The 22,023-nt window shown below is 30.0% G+C and overlaps 1 protein-coding gene and 1 long non-coding RNA gene across 17 annotated transcripts in view; one reads left to right on the top strand and one right to left on the bottom strand.

The window, feature by feature from the left end:
- Positions 1-22,023, top strand: part of LOC121126852 (uncharacterized) — a 178,810-nt gene that overhangs the window by 46,546 nt on the left and 110,241 nt on the right. For 15 of the 16 annotated variants that reach the window (XR_011783044.1, XR_005867242.2, XR_005867243.2 and 12 more), the window contains exons 5-6: positions 3,982-4,140; positions 15,171-15,242. Coding sequence is in view for 8 of the 16 variants with exons in the window: in XM_040722199.2 (XP_040578133.2) it covers positions 3,982-4,140; positions 15,171-15,242 (231 nt within the window). In the remaining 8 variants the exon portion in view is untranslated. The remainder of the gene's footprint in view (positions 1-3,981; positions 4,141-15,170; positions 15,243-22,023) is intronic. The other variant, XM_071892419.1, reaches the window with a different exon arrangement.
- LOC121126858 (uncharacterized) lies at positions 12,890-15,948 on the bottom strand. Its single transcript, XR_011783051.1, has 2 exons — positions 15,682-15,948; positions 12,890-14,142 (listed from the first exon to the last, which is right to left on the bottom strand). It is a non-coding gene; the product is annotated as an uncharacterized lncRNA (long non-coding RNA).

Raw genomic sequence — 22,023 nt, 5'->3', positions numbered from 1 at the left:
AATCTGATTTCAGAGTTTCTAACATCAAGTTTTCCATGTATTGAACAGTTGGCTACTTCGGAATGCGACCCCCTTTAATTATTGTTAAATCAATAATATTATTGCTTATTTTACATAATTATTTTTGTTTGCAACAAGATTATACTGTCGAGGTATCTCCACACAGGTAGAAGATTTATTCATCTACAATAAATTTATTGAAAGTTTTTCTGCAGTAAAATAACAAACAAACTCACATCAATTCCTTGAGGAGAAGATGAAAGCCTGAGCAGAAGATATAGAGCGAGTTTAATATTCCACTTGTATCCAAACTTCACTAATTTACAATCAAAGCTTACTTGAAATCCTATTCTTCGAATCACTATGGATTCAAAGGAATGTAAATTTACTCAAATATAAATTTATAACTTAGGTTGAAATTATATTTAATCAGACGGCATATGGTATGATATGACCCTTTGACATTCTTCTCCCTTCCTCAATTTAATATTTTATAGGATATTGGATGTTAAGTACTCCTGTGTAACTCAGACTTTATATGCATCGCAATATTACTTTTATCAATTATTTTACAAGATTCTTCATATATACATCCACATTATTAAACGCCTTGGATGAAGCCGATTTATTCAATAATTATAAAAGCAATGCCTGAGTAACATCACATGACAACATAAATATTAAAAAATATGCATATAACACAAACACCACAGAGCAAACCTCATAATTTAATTCCTTAGAAACAATAACAATGATGATTTGGAAAAATATAATTGAAAAAAAAACATACATAAAACAAATAGCAAAAAACGAAAACACAGTGTAATAGATGAACTTGATAAAATTAAGTTTGACTGTTTTTGACATTATCCAAACTGGCTAAGAACTACCTTTATTATATTATAAGAATGATATACATTTTTTTACCGTTCCAAAGATACCAATTTTGGAGTTTAATAATTACTATTAAGGCCGCACGAAATTTTTTGTACCTTCCCTAAAACCTGTATATGAGTTCGTGTGAAGAAGGACTCCTTCCAATCTTATTACATATCCCATTCCTCACGGTTTTCATTATTTCATTCAATACATTTTAGTCTTGAAATACGTGAGGGATTGTTTCTGCTTGGTAAAAGTGAGTCTTAAATGTGTTTACCTGTAAAGAAAACCCCTGACAATATTTTTTTATTTTACATACATCTGGCTAGGACTAAGAATAGGATCCCAGATGGACTTTATGTAATGACAAACCCTGTATAGCTTCTTTTTCTCTTCCACAAACTTATCTTGAAAACCTTCTTTCGTAAAATAGCTCCTCATTCTCCAATTAGCTATGTTCTATGGATATCCTTGTTTAACTCTTGGATTAAAGGATTATCGTTGAAGGGAATTTTGAGCAATTTAATTAGTGAATTAGTTTATCGAGTTTGAATGATACAACCCAGCGTATTTAATCCTAGTTTACGTCCCAGTCTTTCTGGGATTTTAATTTGAAGAGCTCACTCTCAACAATTGAAGCCTCCTTCCCAACTACTAGTCAATAGTCAAAATACACAAATGTGTTCCCCAAGCGCGTTGACCATAGACATGAACAAATAGTCAATTGGTGCCGGGTCTTGACTTTAAGGTGGATGCATAAGAACTTATCATCCATCCTCAAAGATGTGTGCGGCTTGGCGATTACTTGATGATGTCTTGTTATCTCCTATTCACCAATTCTGGCCACTTCTCTTTGATCGGCAGCTTCAAACAACCGAGTTGTTCCCTCACATCTTTACAACGATTTATTGCATGATCTGGTGTTACCGATGATGATCAGGATATACTAAATTTAAAAAAATGCGGGAAATACAAAATTACTTTTTCCAAACCTCAAATATTAACATTCTCTTTCCCATATGCTTTAAGATAAATAGATTTTTAGAATATTTCTTTTTATTTCAATTTCATAATCTTTTTCTAGATCCCTCAAGTTTTTATTCAATTAGGCTATCAGGTTCGTCGCTGAATAACCAGTCATCTTTATTTTCAATAAAATTGAATAAATTTCTTCGTATTTTAAAATCGAAAAGATAATTTAAAGTATCTTAGTGGTTTTTCTACAGTATTCAAATCTCCATCATATTTACTTTCTCATTCTTGAGGACATACAAAGTATTCTAGTTTAGTTTTAAAAAAAACTGTTTATCTCCAGATGGTATATATATATTGTAATGCAATTCCTGTAACTATACCTCAGCTGAGATATAGTTCTCATTTTCATCCAAGACCACTGACTTCAATGGCAGATCATTTCCAACAAGGATTGTGATTCGCCTTGCAGGGTAGTCAGATCCAGTTAATATACCAAATGAAGAATAATTTGTATATTTTCATTGGATAAAAGTCCACTCACCTATGTTATCCTTGTGTCATTTAAACATACCACATCTGGTAAAATTATTTTATTTTATTTTTATTTAACAAAAGTAGTTTGATATTTGCTTGTAGTATGGTCAGACCACTAACTTTTTTGCTTGAGTCTGTGATGATATAAAAAATTTTTATTGAGAAGATATTGCGAATATTTTATGGCACTCATGTTTTTTTTCATTTCCACTGCAGGATCTTTTGCTTTTTCGTTTCTTCTTAATCTTCTCCAACAAAAGTTGACTATATTTTTTAGCCTATTTTTCAGAGATGTTTAAATAAAAGATAAAATTTAGTTCAACCATGGCATAGTGACCTCTGTCTCTGTGATGAAGCAGCTAACACACTCAGTAAGTTTCCAGACATCTAGTTCGTCTTTTTGGAGCTATATATACCCAATGCCGTTGAACGTGCTTGCGTCCGTTTGAATCAATATGTGACGTTCAGGATCAAACGTCGTTAGTATGGGAGGTGAAACTCAGCACTTTTTGACCTCTTCGAAGGCACTGAGATGATCCTATGTCCAGATATATGGATTTTTGGGTCCTGAGAAGTGGGTGGAGGTACATTTATTTTGCTGAAGCAGTGTCTGAAAATCCTGCTAATTGCTCTACCAATCCTAAGAAGAAATGGAGATCTGAGATGTTCTTAGGTGTTGGAAATTGAGTGATTACTTTTATTTTTTCATGGTCAGCTTAGATGCCTTGGCTTGTCACTCTGAAGCCAGCAAATTTGACTTCTGTTTGACCATAATGGAAGTTTTTCATATTGAGAGTGATTCTAGTATCTCTACAGCGATTGAGGAGTTTCCTCATGTTCTTTACATGAAGGTGTATAGAACTATCGTATAGATTGATATCATCAACTACCTTTTCCATGTGATCTATCCCTGCGAGGGCTTCATCTCCCCAGCGGTTGTATTCGTCTCTCGCAGACGAGATCCCCATGGTGGCACGGAGGTGTTTGTAGCGTCCCAGAATATTCCAGGATTTTTTTACGGTGTGTTCCCAGAGCACTGAGGAAGGTCCATATTTGTTATTTGCAAGGGAAGGGTGCAAAGTTTTGAGCTCTCGACGAAGCATGCAAGTTCTCACGCCAGTGACGGAAATGTCGAAAGTTTGCTGTATCAATTTCAGTATTTTCTACTTTTTCAGTAGAACTCAGGGATTTATGGAGCTGATTAGGTTGACTAGGAAATACAAATTCCCTCATAGTCAATAGACATCCTCCGTGAGTCAAACTCCCATCAGAGCCTTCCTTAAATTTTGACAAGGATTTTCCTCTGTCTTTGGAACTGACACTTTTCATTAATAAAAGGCTATATTATGAGATTTCCATCTCATTGTATTTTTTGTGTGTTTATTTTTTTACATAGACACTGTCAATATATTATATTTATTTTTGCTAATTATTATTCTTATTATTAGAGTGTTTGATGAGTTAATTTTAAACTTGACATTGAATTCAGAAAGTTAATGTGAAAAATTCATTTTTGGAAAGTTTGAAATCAAGAAATAATAGATTAATTCCGGAACCTAATTAATTTATTAATTAATAATAACTTTTTTACAGATCAAAAATATTTCATTGATATTTTAGCAAAAATGAGAGCTATTTCGGAGGATTATCACATAATTATTATTCCTTGGGCTCCACACTCATCCATATATATATCAAAAATATTTAAACACATTACAAAAGCTTTGAAAATAGGTTCCGAAATTTTAGAAGGTGAGTTCAATAATTGCAATTGTTATCAATAAGATAGTTTAAAAAAATTAATGTTCCTTTTATGGTCAGATAGAGTTGCACTGATTAAGTATAAGTAGACATAATAACATACATTTACTCGATATGACCTAGGAATCTTTTTTGTCCATGTACAGAAAATATCTTTCCTTTTCTAGGAACGACCAGGGCGTGAACCTAACCCCATTGAGTTCAATAGAATAATTCTCCTGAGCTTGTTGTCCATTGAGCTACGTCATTCTTTTTTTTAATATCTGACTTGGTAATTTCGTAAATTTAATTGATAATATACAACAGGGCTAAATATTTATAGCATATATTTAACTATCAATGAACACATTTTAAGCAATTTTCATGCATCCCACATTCATTTGACAAACACATCATGTTTTCACTGCGTCATAAATGTAGTATTGTCCTTTAGATGTGAAGATTTAGGGCGTGATAAGTCAATTTTTTTACGGTATATAAAATTGATTGATCTACAAATTATGGTACCCTTAGGCTTGCAAGAAAAGTTGAGATAGAGCTGAGTTTACGAAAAGAAAGAATAACTATTGCTTTGATTAGTTCTATAAGCATTGCTTATTATTTATTGTCAGTAACGAGTAGCTCATATAACACTATGTAACAAAATGAAGGTCTTGGAGCGCTTGGAGGCTGAAACCCACATTTATTATTGTTATTTAAGACAAAGAAACAAAAAAAAAAAAAACATTAAAAATCTCAACTTCGACAAGATAGGCCTCTAAAGCTTTTATTTTTTTAATCAAGTTTTTAAGGTAAACTTACATTTTATATATTATAAATAGCCATATTTCGACATGAAATAACTATATAAGGGAAAATCCAAGTAAATAACAAATTGATAGACATTTAAGCATTTGAAAAATGAAATATCTTTTTACATGATTTGAATTACAATTATAAAAAAGGTATATAACCTCCAAAAAATCGAGTAAAATGAAGGACCTTACTTAGAAGCTAATATCTTTTATATTTTTTCTTCAAATGCCTTATATCATAGAATAGATCTTCCATTTCAATTTTTTTTAAAGTGCCTTTAAAAAAAGTCAATTTTTATGGATTTTTGGTAAATTTAGTTTTAAATTTTTATTAAGAATTTTTTTTAAATTAGCTGGTTAGGCTGCGTTGAATATAAATTACAATAATTTTGAATGGGAAAAATTGAATTGCTTATCAGTGTATAATTAATAATTTAGATTTAAGTGGACGAAAACAAGTTTATAGATGCTTTATTTTCAAAATAATTTATTAATATTGACCCATTTATTAATTGGATATTTAGTTATTAACTCTTAAGTAATTCATTTTTTTCGTTCATTTTACTCATTTTTTTTGTTGGTTATATATTTTTTTTTTTGTCAAGGTTGAAAGTTTTAACGGTCACTTTTGTGGTTAACTAACAAGTATAAATGTAGGCTTTATCCTGCGGGCAACAATTACGGGACAACATAATTTTAAATTCTACATATATCTAATTTGTGAGAATTTAAAATTATATCGTCATCAGTAACAATCACGTTTATAATTAAATAGAAATAGCCAGTAGATACGGTATAATATAGGTTTCAGGCTTAATTAATTATCTATCCTGGTGCATTGTCGGTATGAATCTAAATTTTAGATTTCAAAGCATCGAAAAAAAGATAGCTCTTCACTTGTATTTTTTCAACAAGTATAAACATAAGTTGTCTTAGTGCAACGTCTATTTTTGTAAAAGTAGTTTGCAGTTTTTTCTCTACAATATATATTTATAGGGAGTTTGCAGTTATGTTATAATATTTTCAATTGAAAAATTTCACTAACAAAATCTGTCTTAAGACAAAATCCATATTTTTTCTAAGATTGTCTGCTTTTATATCAAGACTTGTTATTAAAATGAATGTAATTTTAATGAAAAATCCAAAAGTATCATCAATGTGTACAATAAACAAATGCCATGACAAGCTCGGCGACTGGACGAATTATAGGAAATGGGTCTGAATAAATAGCAAAAAAGTGAATTTTCTAACCTGGCCACATTTCTTGTGGATTTTAAAGTGTTATCAAAATATAAATCCGATTACACTCCTACCACGGGCAGTTTTAAAATAATTTACATGAGCTTACAATCATATTGGAAACTGTACGTTTTACTTTTAAATGATGAGCTTACCTCCAAGGAAATAAATGCGAATATGATCAATATTGAATCGGAGCTGAATAGTATTATTGTTGCATACGGATGTAGCAGTTGGGAAGAGGATTGTGGTTGATTTAATACTCTCTTATTGTTGATACAAACGTTCTTTATACTGCTATTATGTTATTATGTAGTTTGTACTGGGCGTGTATGATTACATAAAAGGGAAAACAGTTTTATCGAGAGTAGAAAATAATGAAACCCACTGTAATGCCAAAAAAAAAAACCCACGAAAATTAATGTGGTATCCCTGGCAATTGAAGAATGTTTGGGAGAAGAGCAGCTTAGCTGTCATAACGTATACTGTGAACAGAGCTGAGAGGGTAGGAAAGGAATTAAACACAAATCGTACTCTGTATCTACTAAAATCATCACCAAGAATTACTTTGGAGTCCATCTTAAACTGTAGTCTTAGTCAAACAAGAATTTTTTACCATAGTTACAATATCAATCCATTATCTCACTCAGTTTTTCTCAAGGAAATTTGAACTTACAAAATGTTCAAATTTGAAAAAAAGGATTAAGTTTTAGATCATTTGTTTCCTAAAATGGTAAAACTCTCAATGAATGTATGAGAGGAGTAGACGATATGGATCCTTGATGTTAAAATATTAAACTGTTTGTCTTCTATATATCTTCTTAATTACAAAATTATTATTTCCAAAATCGGATTAACTATGATGCAAGATGTCAAAGAGCAATTCCATAGTCATCATCAAAACCTAACCAAAAAAACAATTCAAATTGTTTAAATGTAAAGTTGTGATGGATATAACTGAAGTTTGATTAAAGATTAAATAAAAATAATGTCCAATATAAATATAAAAATTTATATTAATTCTATAGCATAACTTTCTTTATGCAAGTTAAAATTTATAACATTTCCATTTGTATAAAAACACGTATATTAAAGGTTGTTTTTTTTTTTTAAAGTGTATTTATTCAAAAATGTATTGGGCCTATAGTTTTAATGTTACTTACTTTTCTAATGAAGAATTGTAACATATTTTAAATATAATACTATACATAAAACAAGAAAAAATAAATATACTTAACTATTTATTTAATATTTTACCATTAAAAAGATTACTTTTCATTTTATAATTGGTATATAAAATTTTAAAGGGAGAAAAAGTATAAATTTATGGTAAGGCTTTAATATTTTTGTCATGTGGCTTTTGTAGTTTTGGGATCGAAGCTTTTAGAAAATTAAAATTTTAACAGCATAACAAAAACTGTATTGACATTAATAATTTGAAGCTTTATTAAAAGAGTATAATTGAATAAAGTCCTGATGCTTCTAATTTTATGTCAGATATGAACAAAATGCATGTATCCTGCAATGTTTCACTCCATATTAATAGCTATCCAAATCTTGTTAAAGTTATAAAACTTTATACTGTCAAGGCCATTCATTCTCGCTACACCATAACAAAGTAATTTTAGTTGTAAAAAGTAGTTCCTAAATAAAGTAGTGCCGTTAAAGATTATGAAAGACATTGTAGGAAATGATAATCTTTTTGTCTTGGAAGAAACTTTGATCAATGACTGCAGTATTGATTGGTCCTCTATATGTTCATTGTTAGGTTGCCCTTATTTAATAAACATGAAAGAGGTTAAGAAGGCGGACAATAAAACAATAGCATTCAAAAGTCTTAACAATATTTTTAGCTCAGATTTATTGGGCTAAGAGACTAAAGGGTTTCATTATCGATGGCACACTTATTTCATAAAATCAGTAAAAAACCATAAGTAAAATTTCCAAATGATGTGTAATGTCACTTGTCTCGCTCAGTGTCTGAACAGTAATAGCAACGCTCTCTTCGAATTACTTCGAAAATACCAAGTAAAATTTTTGTTTCTTAATTCTGATGATCGAAAACGATGGATAACTACGCCGAATACTTCAATTAATTCTCAATGGTATGCATAAACACAGTGATGAAATCAATAAATCAACTGCAATAACGTTATTCAGTCACTGCATATAAGACCTTTTTTATAGTGAAATTTGTAAGCACAACTTAAATATGAACTGATGAATGAGGCCTCTAATTTTCGTCGAGGTTATCATCAATAAAATCTATATAGTACAATCAATATGTGAAACAAAATATTAATAAATATTTTTAATACTATACTCGTGTCTACCTATATTAGTATTACTTTTTGCGTATTCATTTAGATACTCTACATATTCCATAAATACCTATTAATTTTAAATACAGTCAGAAACTGTGTCAGTTATGTAGTAACAACTAAATAAAAATAAAGAAAAGAGTAAAGATCCATTAGATCCAATATTCCGCGCTGTATTTGAATCACCTTGTTCAGTTTCCAAGTTGCTCCTGGTATATGGATAAATAAGTAATGTCCGGATATTCATGTAGTCTCGTCTAAAGCCGAAAAATATTAAACTTAAAAGTTCAATTATGAATGAGACTGCTACAATTTTTGTCAAGGTTATCATCAATAAAACCTACATAATACAATCAATATGAGGAACCAAATATGAAGATATAATACTATACTCGTATCTCCATATATTTATAACTATCAGTAGTTATTTTGTTTATTTATTATAGATCCCCTTCATACTCCACAAATAATTATTTATTACTCATTCTAAATAGTGAATACTAAAAATAATTTAAGAAAATAGTTAAGATTCAATATTCAGAGCTGTATTTGAGTCCTTCTTTTCAGTGTTTTGCAATGAATTACGTTATCAAGTTGAGAAATCTATGGTTAGGTCATGTCCGAATCATCATGGTCAGAATCTTTCTGGTCCTGAGTCATCATGCTGCCGGTTTTTCGAGTTTTGTGTACAAATTATCATGCTCCGTGTCCATGGAAAAATAAATAATGCCTGAATTAACCTGTAGGCACGTCTGAGGCAAGATATCTTTTCCCACAAGTTCGTCCTTAATCATTGACAACATTAATTTACTTTTGGACCCCTTCACTTTGGTTTGTGATGGGCTGATAAGAAGAATAATGATGACAGCTTTCGTAAAGAAAACATATGTTAAGGCTCTTTTTAAATAGCATTTCATGCAACTATGGTTATATCATATATTAGATATAACATATATGGAATTCTAAACTATCTGTAATGTGTGACTTCATGGTGAATGTATATCCCCCTTTAAGGAGCTCTTCTTCTAGAATTGGTTAAATGACAGCAAAGTGTCGACTTAAAATTACAAGACGATGTAAAAAAGGTGATTCCATTTCAACTATCATGTTTCTAATCGCATCAACAGTCTGTGTAGGTTTATTTGTAGAAGTTTGATAACTGTAAATCAACAACAGGGTCTTCTTGATTATACAAGAGCATATATATTCATCAGTTAGCTCAACCTTTGACACTCTGGATTGATGGTTTATGAAAAAAAATACTGAAGTGCTCACCTGCAATGACAAACACCTAAAGAAATCCTATCCAGATTTAAAATTTGTAGATAGTGCAGCACTAATTGGGATTATAATTTGGACAGAAGAATATGTTACATGGATCTCTGAAAATTCAATGTAAATGCTGAATTTGATTTCTGAAAGCATTTGCAAGAAGACCATTCTTTTATCAAAACAAGACAGAATAATAATTTGGAAAAAATAGTCATTCCCAATGTGGTTCATTTATTCCGATATACTGCATATATATAAAACAAGTAAAAACAACTAAATAGTATTTAAAAAGTTTATTTTGTGTTCTAGGTATTTGTACAGATATTAAGATCGTTTTTTAATTACAACTTCCCGATGGGGATCTGGCCTGAAAAAGGGTCGAAGCAGTATGGAAGTCTCTTCATTTTGACTGGATAGTATGGATTAGATAGCAAAGATTATTGGGTGTTATTATTAAAGCGAAATTTTATCGAACACATTGGACATCTATTTGAATAGAGATTTTTATGGGACCTCTAGAACTATTCAAAACGTTTGCTAAAGGTAGTCCATGTTTGAAGAAAATGACTCAGTCCTGGAGATCTATTTCTGACTGTGCTCTATAGCTATTGGAATCTGATGGAACATCAAACATCAACTAAAGATTTAGCCAAGGAGACCAGGTTCTGCAAATATCAGTAGGAAAAGTTTAGAGAAGCACTATGGTGTTAAATCCTAAAATTTCCTGCAGTTCCGAAGAATTAAAAGGACAATAAGTTCCACATACGAGTATAATAGTTCTACAGATCCACCTAACCCGTGTTTTATAGCTCAAGAGTTCATATCATTATCTAAAAAACTAAAGACAATCAAACGTTGGCCCATAAAATAAACATCTACTAACATAGTAAGGAATCACTTCTTGCACCTTCACTGGCCTCCAGTAGATGGCATTTTAAACTGCTCGTGTGAGCTTTTTCGGAATCCTTTTATGAACTTCAAAGAAAGATGGTTCTGCTATAGGATGGTAACCTGGTCACTCTTTGTAATAAAATTCAAGGAAAAGGAAAAATACAGAAAGACAAAAATATGGGATACACGTGAAGTAATTTTTAACACTTGGTAAAATGAAAGATCCTACTTTTTTGGTTTAGTAGGAAAGAATATCATACATAATAGACACTTCCTAAAAACGTATCAACCAGAATTTCCTTAAAATCGACTTACATAATATTAGTATTACATAATTATTCGCCAGCTTTGTATATTCATGTTTTGTGAATTGTATTAATATTATCTGTTAATAAGGTTCGGAATTTTATTAAAAATATTAGGGTATTTGTCGTCTGGGGGGATGTAAGTTCATCATATAGAAAGACTCAAGCCATTATGTATATAATATTAGAATGTACCTTTGTATAGAACGTATTTATATCAGTATCAATAGAATCACCTATCAGTAGAAATATCATAAGTTGATAGCTCTACAGTAGTATTTGTGCTTGATTATATCAAATAGTAATTCTGCCGAATATTCAAATATCTTTGAATAAAAATTATTAAACTGATATCATTCACATTCCTACATCAAGTGCTATTGGTTAGTAATTTCCAAACAGTGGGTCTTGAGGCAAGTTCAAGTGTGCTGTACAATTTGTGACAGCTATACATTATTTGCAATAGCTTATAATAATCCAAATAATTGGTTTTTTTAAAATAGATGTGTCAATAAATTTCTATTTGTCTTTTGATGAGCATTGGACACAAAACCGTTTGGGATCCACTGTCCTACGGTAGTTATTACAAGGTTTCGTGCACTATCATCAGTTAATCCTGATAATCAGATTGAGCTTGAACACAGGGTTTTCAGGTTTTGAACTTATAATTGCTTGAGATTTTGAGATCTTATGTCAATTTACTAGATGAAAATATAAGAAAATCGTATTTCATTTGCGAAAATTTGTTTAAAAAAGAAAGAAATATTTATCTTCCTTTGTAATCTCTACACACGAAGAAGCTGCAGGTGTATATGAGGGAACTGATGTCTGAATCTTCTTAGTGTATCCAGCTACATGTGGGGTAAACTCTTTAACCGAAGACAGTAGAGAGCCACTGATAAACCATAAAATAAAAGATTCTAGCTTATCTTGAGACCTTACTTCAACTGTCCTTTCCTGCAATCTTTTAGATTATTCTTTAAATCTAAAATTTTTTGATGTTATCTCATAAGATGCAGAAACAGAAAAAGTAATACAAATTTATATAAAAATGGTGAAGTCGTTCCCACTCGTTATTGAAAACAATGAGGGCGCTCCCGCTCAATAATTTTGAGTGGAGCTCACACATGCCTCATATGAAAGAAGCTAAAACTCATTGTAGACTTAAGGAGATTACAAAAAAGAAAAATCAATCCATTATCATTGATTCTAAAAAAAACAACTATTATCATGTTAATATAAGGTCAAAAGTCCAGGACCTATATTCTGATAATTAATTGCAGCCCATAGCTCATAAATATAAGAAATTGGAGTAGATCTAGATGAAAAAACAACAACATTATTATACGATTAGACGTATTAAGTATGGGAGAACGAGTTCGTTGACTAGATTTTATTTATAAAGGGGGGATAAAACTAGTATTATTATTTCCCAGAAAAAAAGTATTTATTATATTTGTCTCGAAATTGAAGAAATTTATCAGATATATGTTTATTTTAAGGGAATGAAAAAGGTGAAAAGTACATAAACGCAATAGAGCAACATATCTCAGGAAAAAAAAAATGGTAATCTTCCAAATATAATATTTACTTAATCACGGGCAGTATAAATTTATAAAATGATACATGGATAGTTAAAGGGATGGAGAGAAAAATGTTATTATAATATTGTGTGATTATTTTAATATATATGTGTATGACGGATTGTAAAATCGCAGTAAAATGTTATTTGTCAAATGAATTTATTACTGAATGTATGTACGTAAGAAATAAAGTAGCCTTGATTTAAACAAATATATTTTTATTCAATTTAAATATATTTTTGAGTCATATATGATAAATATTGAATAACATGTGCATGAATTACTACATAAACACCAATACTTCATGTACTAAGTTAAAAGATATAGATTAAACGTTTTTGTATGAAAATCTCAGATATTTTCCAATTCAGATGACTAAGAAAAAAAGTAAGATCAGTTTTGGATTCTGCGCTCACAGATAAATTTAATTATTGTCTTCAATTTATTTGTACAAAATTTCTTCCTTAATTATTTCCTATGTAACCAATCATATGTATAATAGGATGAACTGGTTAATAATAAAAGTATAATACAAATATACTTTTCGATCAAAAAAATAAATCCTTAAAGTAGCGTATATTATATTTATTCATGAAATAAATATATAATGTGATTTTTTAATACTATGTTTGATTTTCTTGGGCGGTACTCTACAAAAAGAAATATAATTTAGCCGTCCCATACAATGGTACTTTGCAATCGAAAAGTTATTACAAATTTGAAAAAAATCTTGAAAACATATTCTCTCTGTTCTGGCCTTGAAATTAATTTCAGAAAAGATAGTAGTATTAAATGCATACAAAGAACTTTTTCAAAAAGAATGTTTCCTTTGTAAGACTACAGTAAAAATAAAACTGTTAGGATCATGTTAAAATGAATCAAAATAACATCATTTCTTAATTGATGAATTCTGTAAAGTTTTTTATTGAGTTCATTTACTTTAAATATGTGGGATAAGGTAGTAGCATAATATACATATATTATACCAAAAATTATAAATATGTTACTAGTTTACAGCTGATATTTTAACAAAAGTAAAAAAGTAATTTTTTTCAATTAAAAAAAAAAGAGAAATTGATCTACAAAAAGACTACTCAACTCCAAGAAATTTGGTGGCCTATCAGTTATTGAATCTCTATGGGATCGGTCAAATTTGGAGTAATGATCATTTATGGAGCTTAAATCTCAAAAAGTTTCTTATAAAACAAGGCCAAAATTATTAAAGTAAACCCTACAATGGAGTGTCCAAAATTTGAAAAAGACACTTTCTATTTACTATAAAAACTAGAGGAATTCTGCAAAGGCTTAAAAGAAATTATCAACTCTCATTGGAATAGGAGATGCTGGTGAAGGAACGTTTATATCTCATAGAAGTTAGAACCCATCATATGTTTATCGTTGCTGACACTGCTATATACCCATCTTTTCTAAACAAAATAACATTACGACACTATTATTCAATATTTTCCAAAAAAAAATGGAAGTCCAAAGACCAATAATTACATTCAGATTGAGGTTAGCTACGATTTCAGTATCATTGATCAGAAAGAAGATTCACTCCCCCACACTAAACTCTTTTATTGAATATCTGAAAAGAAGAAAAATCAACATATACAAAGTAAATTACGTAAATTATCCAGTACTCTGGAAGTAAATTTTATGAACACAAACGTGGAAAATGTCATATTTTCTGTTTCATGGAGAGTACTAATCATTTCCTGTAGGAATTCCCTTTTTTAAATATAATATATAGAGACGTTCTTTCGGGTTTACATATTTCTTTTGAGTGCAAGTGCCAGAATGATAACTTTTTAACCTTTTTTATTGGGACAGAGAGTCAAAAAGCTTATACTGTTATTACAAAACCACAAAATATTTTGTGTGCTCTGAAGTCCAGGAAAGAGAAAAACGAATCAAGGGTTTCAAAAACTATAAAGATGTTTGCGAGTATTTTAAAATATTGATAATACCTAGTACTTTTTCATATGGTTGTCATTATTATAAAGAGCATTATGTATCTGTTTATTATTCCATTTGCATGTTTCATTTTGTTTGTGTTTTCGTCTTTTTTGCTAAAATCTGAAAATATATAATTGCCAGGTAAAGGGCAAAAGAAAAAAAAACTTATTGAACGTCATTACAGATGTATTCAATATATTAAAAACTCTAACAATTCCAATTTTCATCTTATGTTATACAGAATGGAAAAAATAAGTGCGTGTATAAGTACATATATAGTTTACTTGTCATTCTTTTACATTATATAATCATTTTAAAAGAAAACTAATTGACATTTTTGAAAGATAGATTATTCATCTAATATAACTATTTTTTACGAATTGGTTTGTTTTCCTTTATTTTGTGGAAATAATTCTTGTTTTTCCAAAAATTTAAAAAATTTATAGCTTGAAAAGCCTTGGCAAATTGATCAATATGGCTCACATTGTATATTTTGTCATTTTTAACAAGATGAACATTTTTGAACGCGGCCATCCCCTTCCCCAACATTTCCAACAAAAAAAAAACCTTTTAAGAACTAGTCATAATATTTTTCTCATGAAATATTACAACTTTATTTGTTAATATAAAATAATTTAACAACAATTTTATTCCAAGGTCAAGTTATAGATAATAAATTTGGACCCGGGATTAATTGGAAAAGAAATTATGTTTCAAAATTCCTTTTTGGTAAGTGTTCAAAATATTTTCCGTATAAATATAAATAAATAAATATATATCATTAAAAAAAGTTAGAAATATGAATTGTATTAACTATCTAGAACTAGTCACAATATAATATTTGTACTATACTTTTTGACAGTGATGTATAAAATATGTCTAGCCGGTAAATAAGACAATGTAATTTATTTTCTTTCAGTTCGTAAACTATTTTTATTTAGTAATTACTACAAGTAAAATTTCATGTAATTGCCTAACTCTACATTTGTATCTTTACAATGCTGCATTAGTTATTTTAGAAAAATTTATCAAAACTTTAAAGTAAGTATATTGTCCAGCTTCTATTATTTGTGTTACCCTTGTTTCATCCTTATCTTTCCATTTATACTTTTGAAGGCTATTTTTTTTTATATAGAGTTAAAAATAAATATGGAAAAATAATAATTACAAAATCTTGTGAAATGGTGAGAAATTGCCTTTGTTGTTTAGCTTGCTAAATTTGTGCCTCTTTTCTATCAACGGTATTGGAGTTTGAGAAATCATTTGGCAGGCCATTCAAATAAAAAAGTAATGGAGGCAGGATTTTCAGCAACACATTCTGTTTTTTCGATCGTAGAGGAGACCATTGATGTGAAATCTTTCAAAGGAGAAAGAACTTCATGCTTGAAGAAGGACGAATCTTTTTTTTATATATAAATTTTATTCTATATGGGAGAAGAAATAAAATGTTTCCTTCTCTTATGAAACATTCTTGTTTTTTCGAGAGAAAATTTTCTTGCTGTCGGCCATCAAATTCAAGTTATTTAAGGACAATTATAAAACGTTTTTCTATTAGGTTTACTAAGAAATGGGTGTTCCAATGTTAGATCACGCAGATAAAAAAAGAATGAGATATTTTTAGGGAGCCTTATATGGGACACTTCTTTTGTTTGGAAGGGCATGTTTTTACAACTCAGAATGTGTGAGCAGAATAGAAATACTGTTTAAGGATACCAGGAGAAAATAATGGTTTCTACCATAAAGAAACCTTTGAAGTTCTTAGTGTATTAGAAAGAAGCAAAGTGTGATACCCATGACAGCATTATATTTAGCCCTTGTCTATTTAGATGATCCTCAATAATGAAAAAAATATTGGGTTTTGTCTAACGCAATGAAAAAGAGGTCAAAGTATAGAAGAATGTATTTTGGGTCTGCTACTGCAAACATGACCTTGAATTTGACTTCTGACCTTTCTCCTAGACCAGCACTTGCTCCATGAAAGGAGATCATGGCACAATTAAAAGGGGACATACGAGAGGTAATTAAAATACTTTATTTGTAATTCAAAAAGATCAAAAGATCTCGGATTGTCTGCACTTTCTTCTCTGGAAGGGTAATAGTAATGTACGAAAATACCTTAACAAACTCAGATAAATATGTTGTTCTTTCAGAATCCAAGAAGTTTTATTCATATAGATTTTGAAACAAAGGGTTGTGTATAAAATCAATATTTAACCCAAAGGGAGTAAGGCTTTGACAATACCAATACTCTCTCAAATTTAAGTTGATAATCTTCTTTTAAAATTACATTTTATGTCATCTACGTAGTTAAACATTTGTAGTCCGTTCTACCTCAGGTATTTTAGAAAAACTTTTACCCAAGTGTATCTTCTAATCTCTATTCCATGTGTTAAGTCCGTTTTATCCCCCGGCCCTTGCTATTTTTCCTGACCAGAAAGAACAACGTAAAAAATTATGTGATATCATTTAAGAGATTTATAGTCTCTAAAAAAGTGGACAAGGAGTACTTACAAGAAAAGTTGGACTTTCTGTCAAGAGAACATGAGATTTCAGTTTGAGGGAAAAGTAATCTCTTGTTGGTTCTCGTGTGATAAAAAACCATCATTTTAATGTACGTTTCTTGAATGAAATATGACCAAATAAAAGCTTTAGATGCGTTTTACAGGGTTATAACTTAAGTTCTGTAACATATTCATAATGAGATAAAACCACAATATTATATTTCATTAATTTCAAATTTCATATTTATTATTTGTAAAGTGTGACTAATCATATAAAGGCTTTTACTCAATTTTGCCACTTTTTGCAACAATTATCTTCTCGATCTTCTTGAAACAGCTTTTACACATACGCGAACAGTATCTAGTGGAATAGCATTCAATTTCTTCACAAATGCATCCTTCAATAAGTTAACATTTGGACAATCCATACGATTGGTTTTTTTCTTAAAGTTATAACGAACCAAAGTAAATAAATCCAAGGGATTTATATCTAATGTAGTGTCTTTTTCTATTCAAGCGAATTGCAATCGTGGAAAAGGCTTCTACAAAGTTACTTATATTTCTTAAAAGGATATCTAGTAACAAATGTCTAAGAAGTATTCTACCTTTGGATATAAATTACGTTGGAGACTAATAAATAGAGGATGTTTATTAAGTGCTTAAGAGCCTACCTTATATTTAGATGTTTATGTAGGTCTTTGAGAATAAAGCGAGGAGTTTCCTGTAGTTGTGCGATACACTGTATATTATAATACTTTGGAGGTAATATGGTGATTACCCTAACATGGACATGGACTCAAGTATTTATAGAGTTTGGGTTTTTTTGCTGCCTCACTTATTACATTCTAGATTATTCCAGATCATATTTATCATGTGATACGCACACATGATAATATGGCCTCGATTTTAGATATCATTAATCTAGATGATGATGCAAAAACTCATTGCTCAGCGATAAACCGGGCCCCTTCAGAGTAGTTATCATACGTATACATACAATATAATATCGATGATCCTGATTGCGACGATTCTGAATGACACTACAAATGCTCCTCCTTTGAGCAAAATACAACCAATTTGCAATCACATTTTTCACTTCCTCCAAAATCATTTCTTCCATAGTTCTCACCTTGATCTTGCTCTAATTAAATACTCCTCAATTCTAACGTTTTATTTATTGATTAATATTAGAATCCATTATCTATTTCCAAGTACTTTTCGGCGCTTTGTTGTAACATTGAAACACTCACATACGACGCTTTGATCCATTGTGCCTTCTGTACATCAAAACTACTTTTCCTTCATTGATTTAAGACACAAACATGGCGTCCAACTTATGTAACATTATGTCGCATAGTCCCTTGGCTAATTTAAATTTTCTATGAATCAATGCTGGCAAACATTCTTTTTGTCCCATTTTTAAAATCCTTACATGTGGACACAGACGAATATCTTCAGGATGATTACAATCCAATAACTCATCGGTCTCAATTTCTTTCTTTATGCCTTTAATATCACCTATAGCCAAATATTAACCAATTGGTGATCAATATGACATTCGAATCCCTTATTCTACTGTCATCAAGAGTTCCCTATACTGATATAACTGATAATATTTATTATATCCTCTTCCCATTCTGAATTGACAACAAATCCAAGAGTAATTTTTCAGTCTTTCCATTCTGCACACCTCTTATCCATTTGTCCACCTGTTCAAAAATTATTGTTAACTCCCTTTTGATTGCTTCAATCCTTTCAACTTCCAATAGATGATTGTGAACAACATTGTATGGATTTATCCCATTCTATCTTATGGACGATGCTTAATTTATTTCCACAAACACAGACCTGAAACTTTTATTTTCATCCACACTATTTATATTCTTATTTGCCAATAGAAATACGGGTTAGATAACAATTTAACTTTGTTATCCCAGGATGTGCTAATAAGGGATGCACATGTACAGTTAGGATAAACCCACGCATGATCTTTTTGAAAGAACACATATTCTTATAATAAAATTTGCTTTATCTCATATATAATTGATACTAATATAATTTTTATATCTTAGGACAGTTTACTTTTTACCGTGTATGAATTACTTTAATATTTTCGTTTTATTATTATTATTGTTAACAAACACATAATATGATAAATTCATTTACCATCAATCTATTTAAAGTTATAGTATTATAAATTTATCTATTGAATCTTATAATTTTCTCCCTCTATTTTTCTTTCTACGCTGAGATATGATAGCAGCACTTTTAATGGGCTTGCCAAAAGCTTCCATTAATTTGAAATAAATTTAATTTGGCTCTTTCAAATTTTCCATTACATTACTTGACGATGGCCTTTTCTACTCAAAGCATCACCATTCTGATTTTTTCTCCTCTGCTTATACTTCATTTTAAATGTTTATTCCATCAGTTACTCTTTCATTTGTGTAACATACAAGAAGAGCCACTGATTTCAGAAACTTTTTCTATGGTTATAATAAATTCTGATTTCAAACTGAAAATTTTTAAATTCAACTTATAACTTTTTTGCATAAACAAATAATATATTTGTAACTGATTAAGGGACTTTCACCACATGCATTCGGATGTTATCTACCATCATCCTTGACTTACGTTTGCACGGTTCCAATGGTATACTATTCTTTTTCTTATAATATATGATTTTAAAAAGTAAGTGAGGTCTAAGAAAGATTACACATTTACATTTTCCTTTAATTATTTGAACACTTCTTTTAATCCATTTCCATTTATCATCTATGTGGAGAAGTTTGCAATTGGTTAGTATAATCTTACATAATATGCCCTACAATTACTATAATAAAAGGTCTTGTCCAAGAAGGTTTCGAGACCCCAACAGGAACGGTTTTCATTGTTGAACAGCCTCTAATAATCTATAAGTCAACGGAACATGTCATCCCTTTAGCTAGTGTCCTAACCAATTTGCCAAAAGGTGTGATTGAATCTATTTTTATCGCCTTTTCTCTGAGATTAGTCTTCTCAGTCCTTAGAGCATAAATGTAGCAAATCTACTTCGTATATGCATGAACGTACACTCTAAGGTTCACTTATTGACCATATATTTTACAAATTCATATAATATTCTTTCACTAGTTTAAATTCAATACCGCTCAAATAATCATACTTTTCGGACGCTACCCTCATACATATTTATTTTCAATTTCCTCCGTCTCACTAGCCAATCTATCAAGGATTACTTATTGTAGTGTCCTTTTCTATTCAAGTGAATTGCAATCGTGGAAAAGGCTACTAAAAGTTACTTATATTTTTAAAAGGGTATCTAGTAACAAAATGTCGAAGAAGTATTCCATCTTTGGATATAAATTACGTTGGAGATGATTTTTAACATATGTATATTAGGTGCGTAGACCTACCTTATTTATTGATGTCGGTTCAATAAAGTTACCAAATAAATGTGTACGAGTTGTTCTTCCCTAAAATAGCGCGATGCACTGTTTATTGGTATAACAACGTTTGGAGGTTATCAGAAGATTAACCTCGCAGGGCCACTGATTATAATATTTATGGACGGTTTGGATCTAATGCGTAATTTTAAGAACATTCAAGAGTCTTTCATCATGTGCATGGTTGCAATTGGTTGATGTTTTCAATACCATAACAATAATATTATCATCATCTTGCCTTCTTTTACTGTTTTTTTTTTTAGAACAACCTCTAATGTAGCTATTAAGTTGGCTATTTTAGATCCTTCACTTCCTCCCCAGGAAAATCATGACACAATTATCTTCTTATCTATGGTAAAATACTTGACAAAAACTATGTGTTGTACATAAGATCTTATGGAGCAACTCATTACTCCAGCCACCCTATACATACCTCCCTTTACCTCGAACTATCAATGCCCACTTCCATTAATTTATTTATGACTTTAATTTTTTCTCCAAACAAAAAGAAAATTTACTCCAAAATATTTAAGAGATTTTACAATTTCAGAATTTGACTTTCCTTTTTTGTATAAATTAATTATAAATTATCTCTTGACATGTGGCTTTTATTCTTTATGAAATATTTGTATGTGGTATGACAATTTTTCATTATTTTTTTACTAAAGGTTTTTAAAAGGCTAAAAAAATGCCTTATGCACTTTAATCCCATATAGAGTGCAATATCCATGTAAAAATATGTTTGTTACAGGACTGAAGTTATACCCTGTACATATAAAATAGCTTAGTGTAGGGAAAAAATTGTCGTTATATTTATAATTATGTACATATATATTTTAATATGGATTTTTAAACAATTTACATCAAGTATAGGCAACAATTTTTTTTTTCTAATGGGGATACACGCCGACATATTTTATAGTGCACGAAAAGGAAGAAAGAGTAAGTACAACAACTATTTTACCTCTTCTCATTTTTAGAGGGAGTTTTACATTAAAAATTCATCAACTCTCGTCATATTTTATTACAGGCTTTTTGGTTTTAGCTTCGATTGTCGTTAGAAAGTATAAGATGGAACGGATGTAACACATTATGTAGAGGCTAGAAAATTCAAGGTTATAAGGTAGTTAATATAACGTTTGGTTTCTTTTTCTGAAATAGCTATGGGAGAACGGAATTACAAATGTATAGGTATGCCTTTAGTAAAATCTGACAATAAAAAGTAGATTTAGTTTTATACTTGGGTAGTTGATGATAGAGAAACAAATTGTAACTTTATTTAGGGTCTTATTGAATATGGATATAAGAGGGGTAATGTACATTTATTTGTGGAGGATTTGTTTTCATTGATAGATTTTATTAAATACATTATTAAAAAATGTTCGATGTTGGATTAATTTTTCCTTTGAGAAGTTCAAGCATTGTCATTGTAAAAACTTTAAGAGCTTTAAACTCATGTCATCATTGAACAGAATAATGATACTATGAGGATATTAGGATTTTACTCGTTATATCTTCGCCTTTTGAAGTTTTCGACTTGCATAATAATGAAGTGATCTAAAATCT

The sequence above is a fragment of the Lepeophtheirus salmonis genome, chromosome 12 (genome assembly GCF_016086655.4).
Source record: "Lepeophtheirus salmonis chromosome 12, UVic_Lsal_1.4, whole genome shotgun sequence".
In the NCBI taxonomy this organism is placed as follows: domain Eukaryota; kingdom Metazoa; phylum Arthropoda; class Copepoda; order Siphonostomatoida; family Caligidae; genus Lepeophtheirus; species Lepeophtheirus salmonis.
This window is presented reverse-complemented; position numbering and strand designations above follow the sequence as displayed.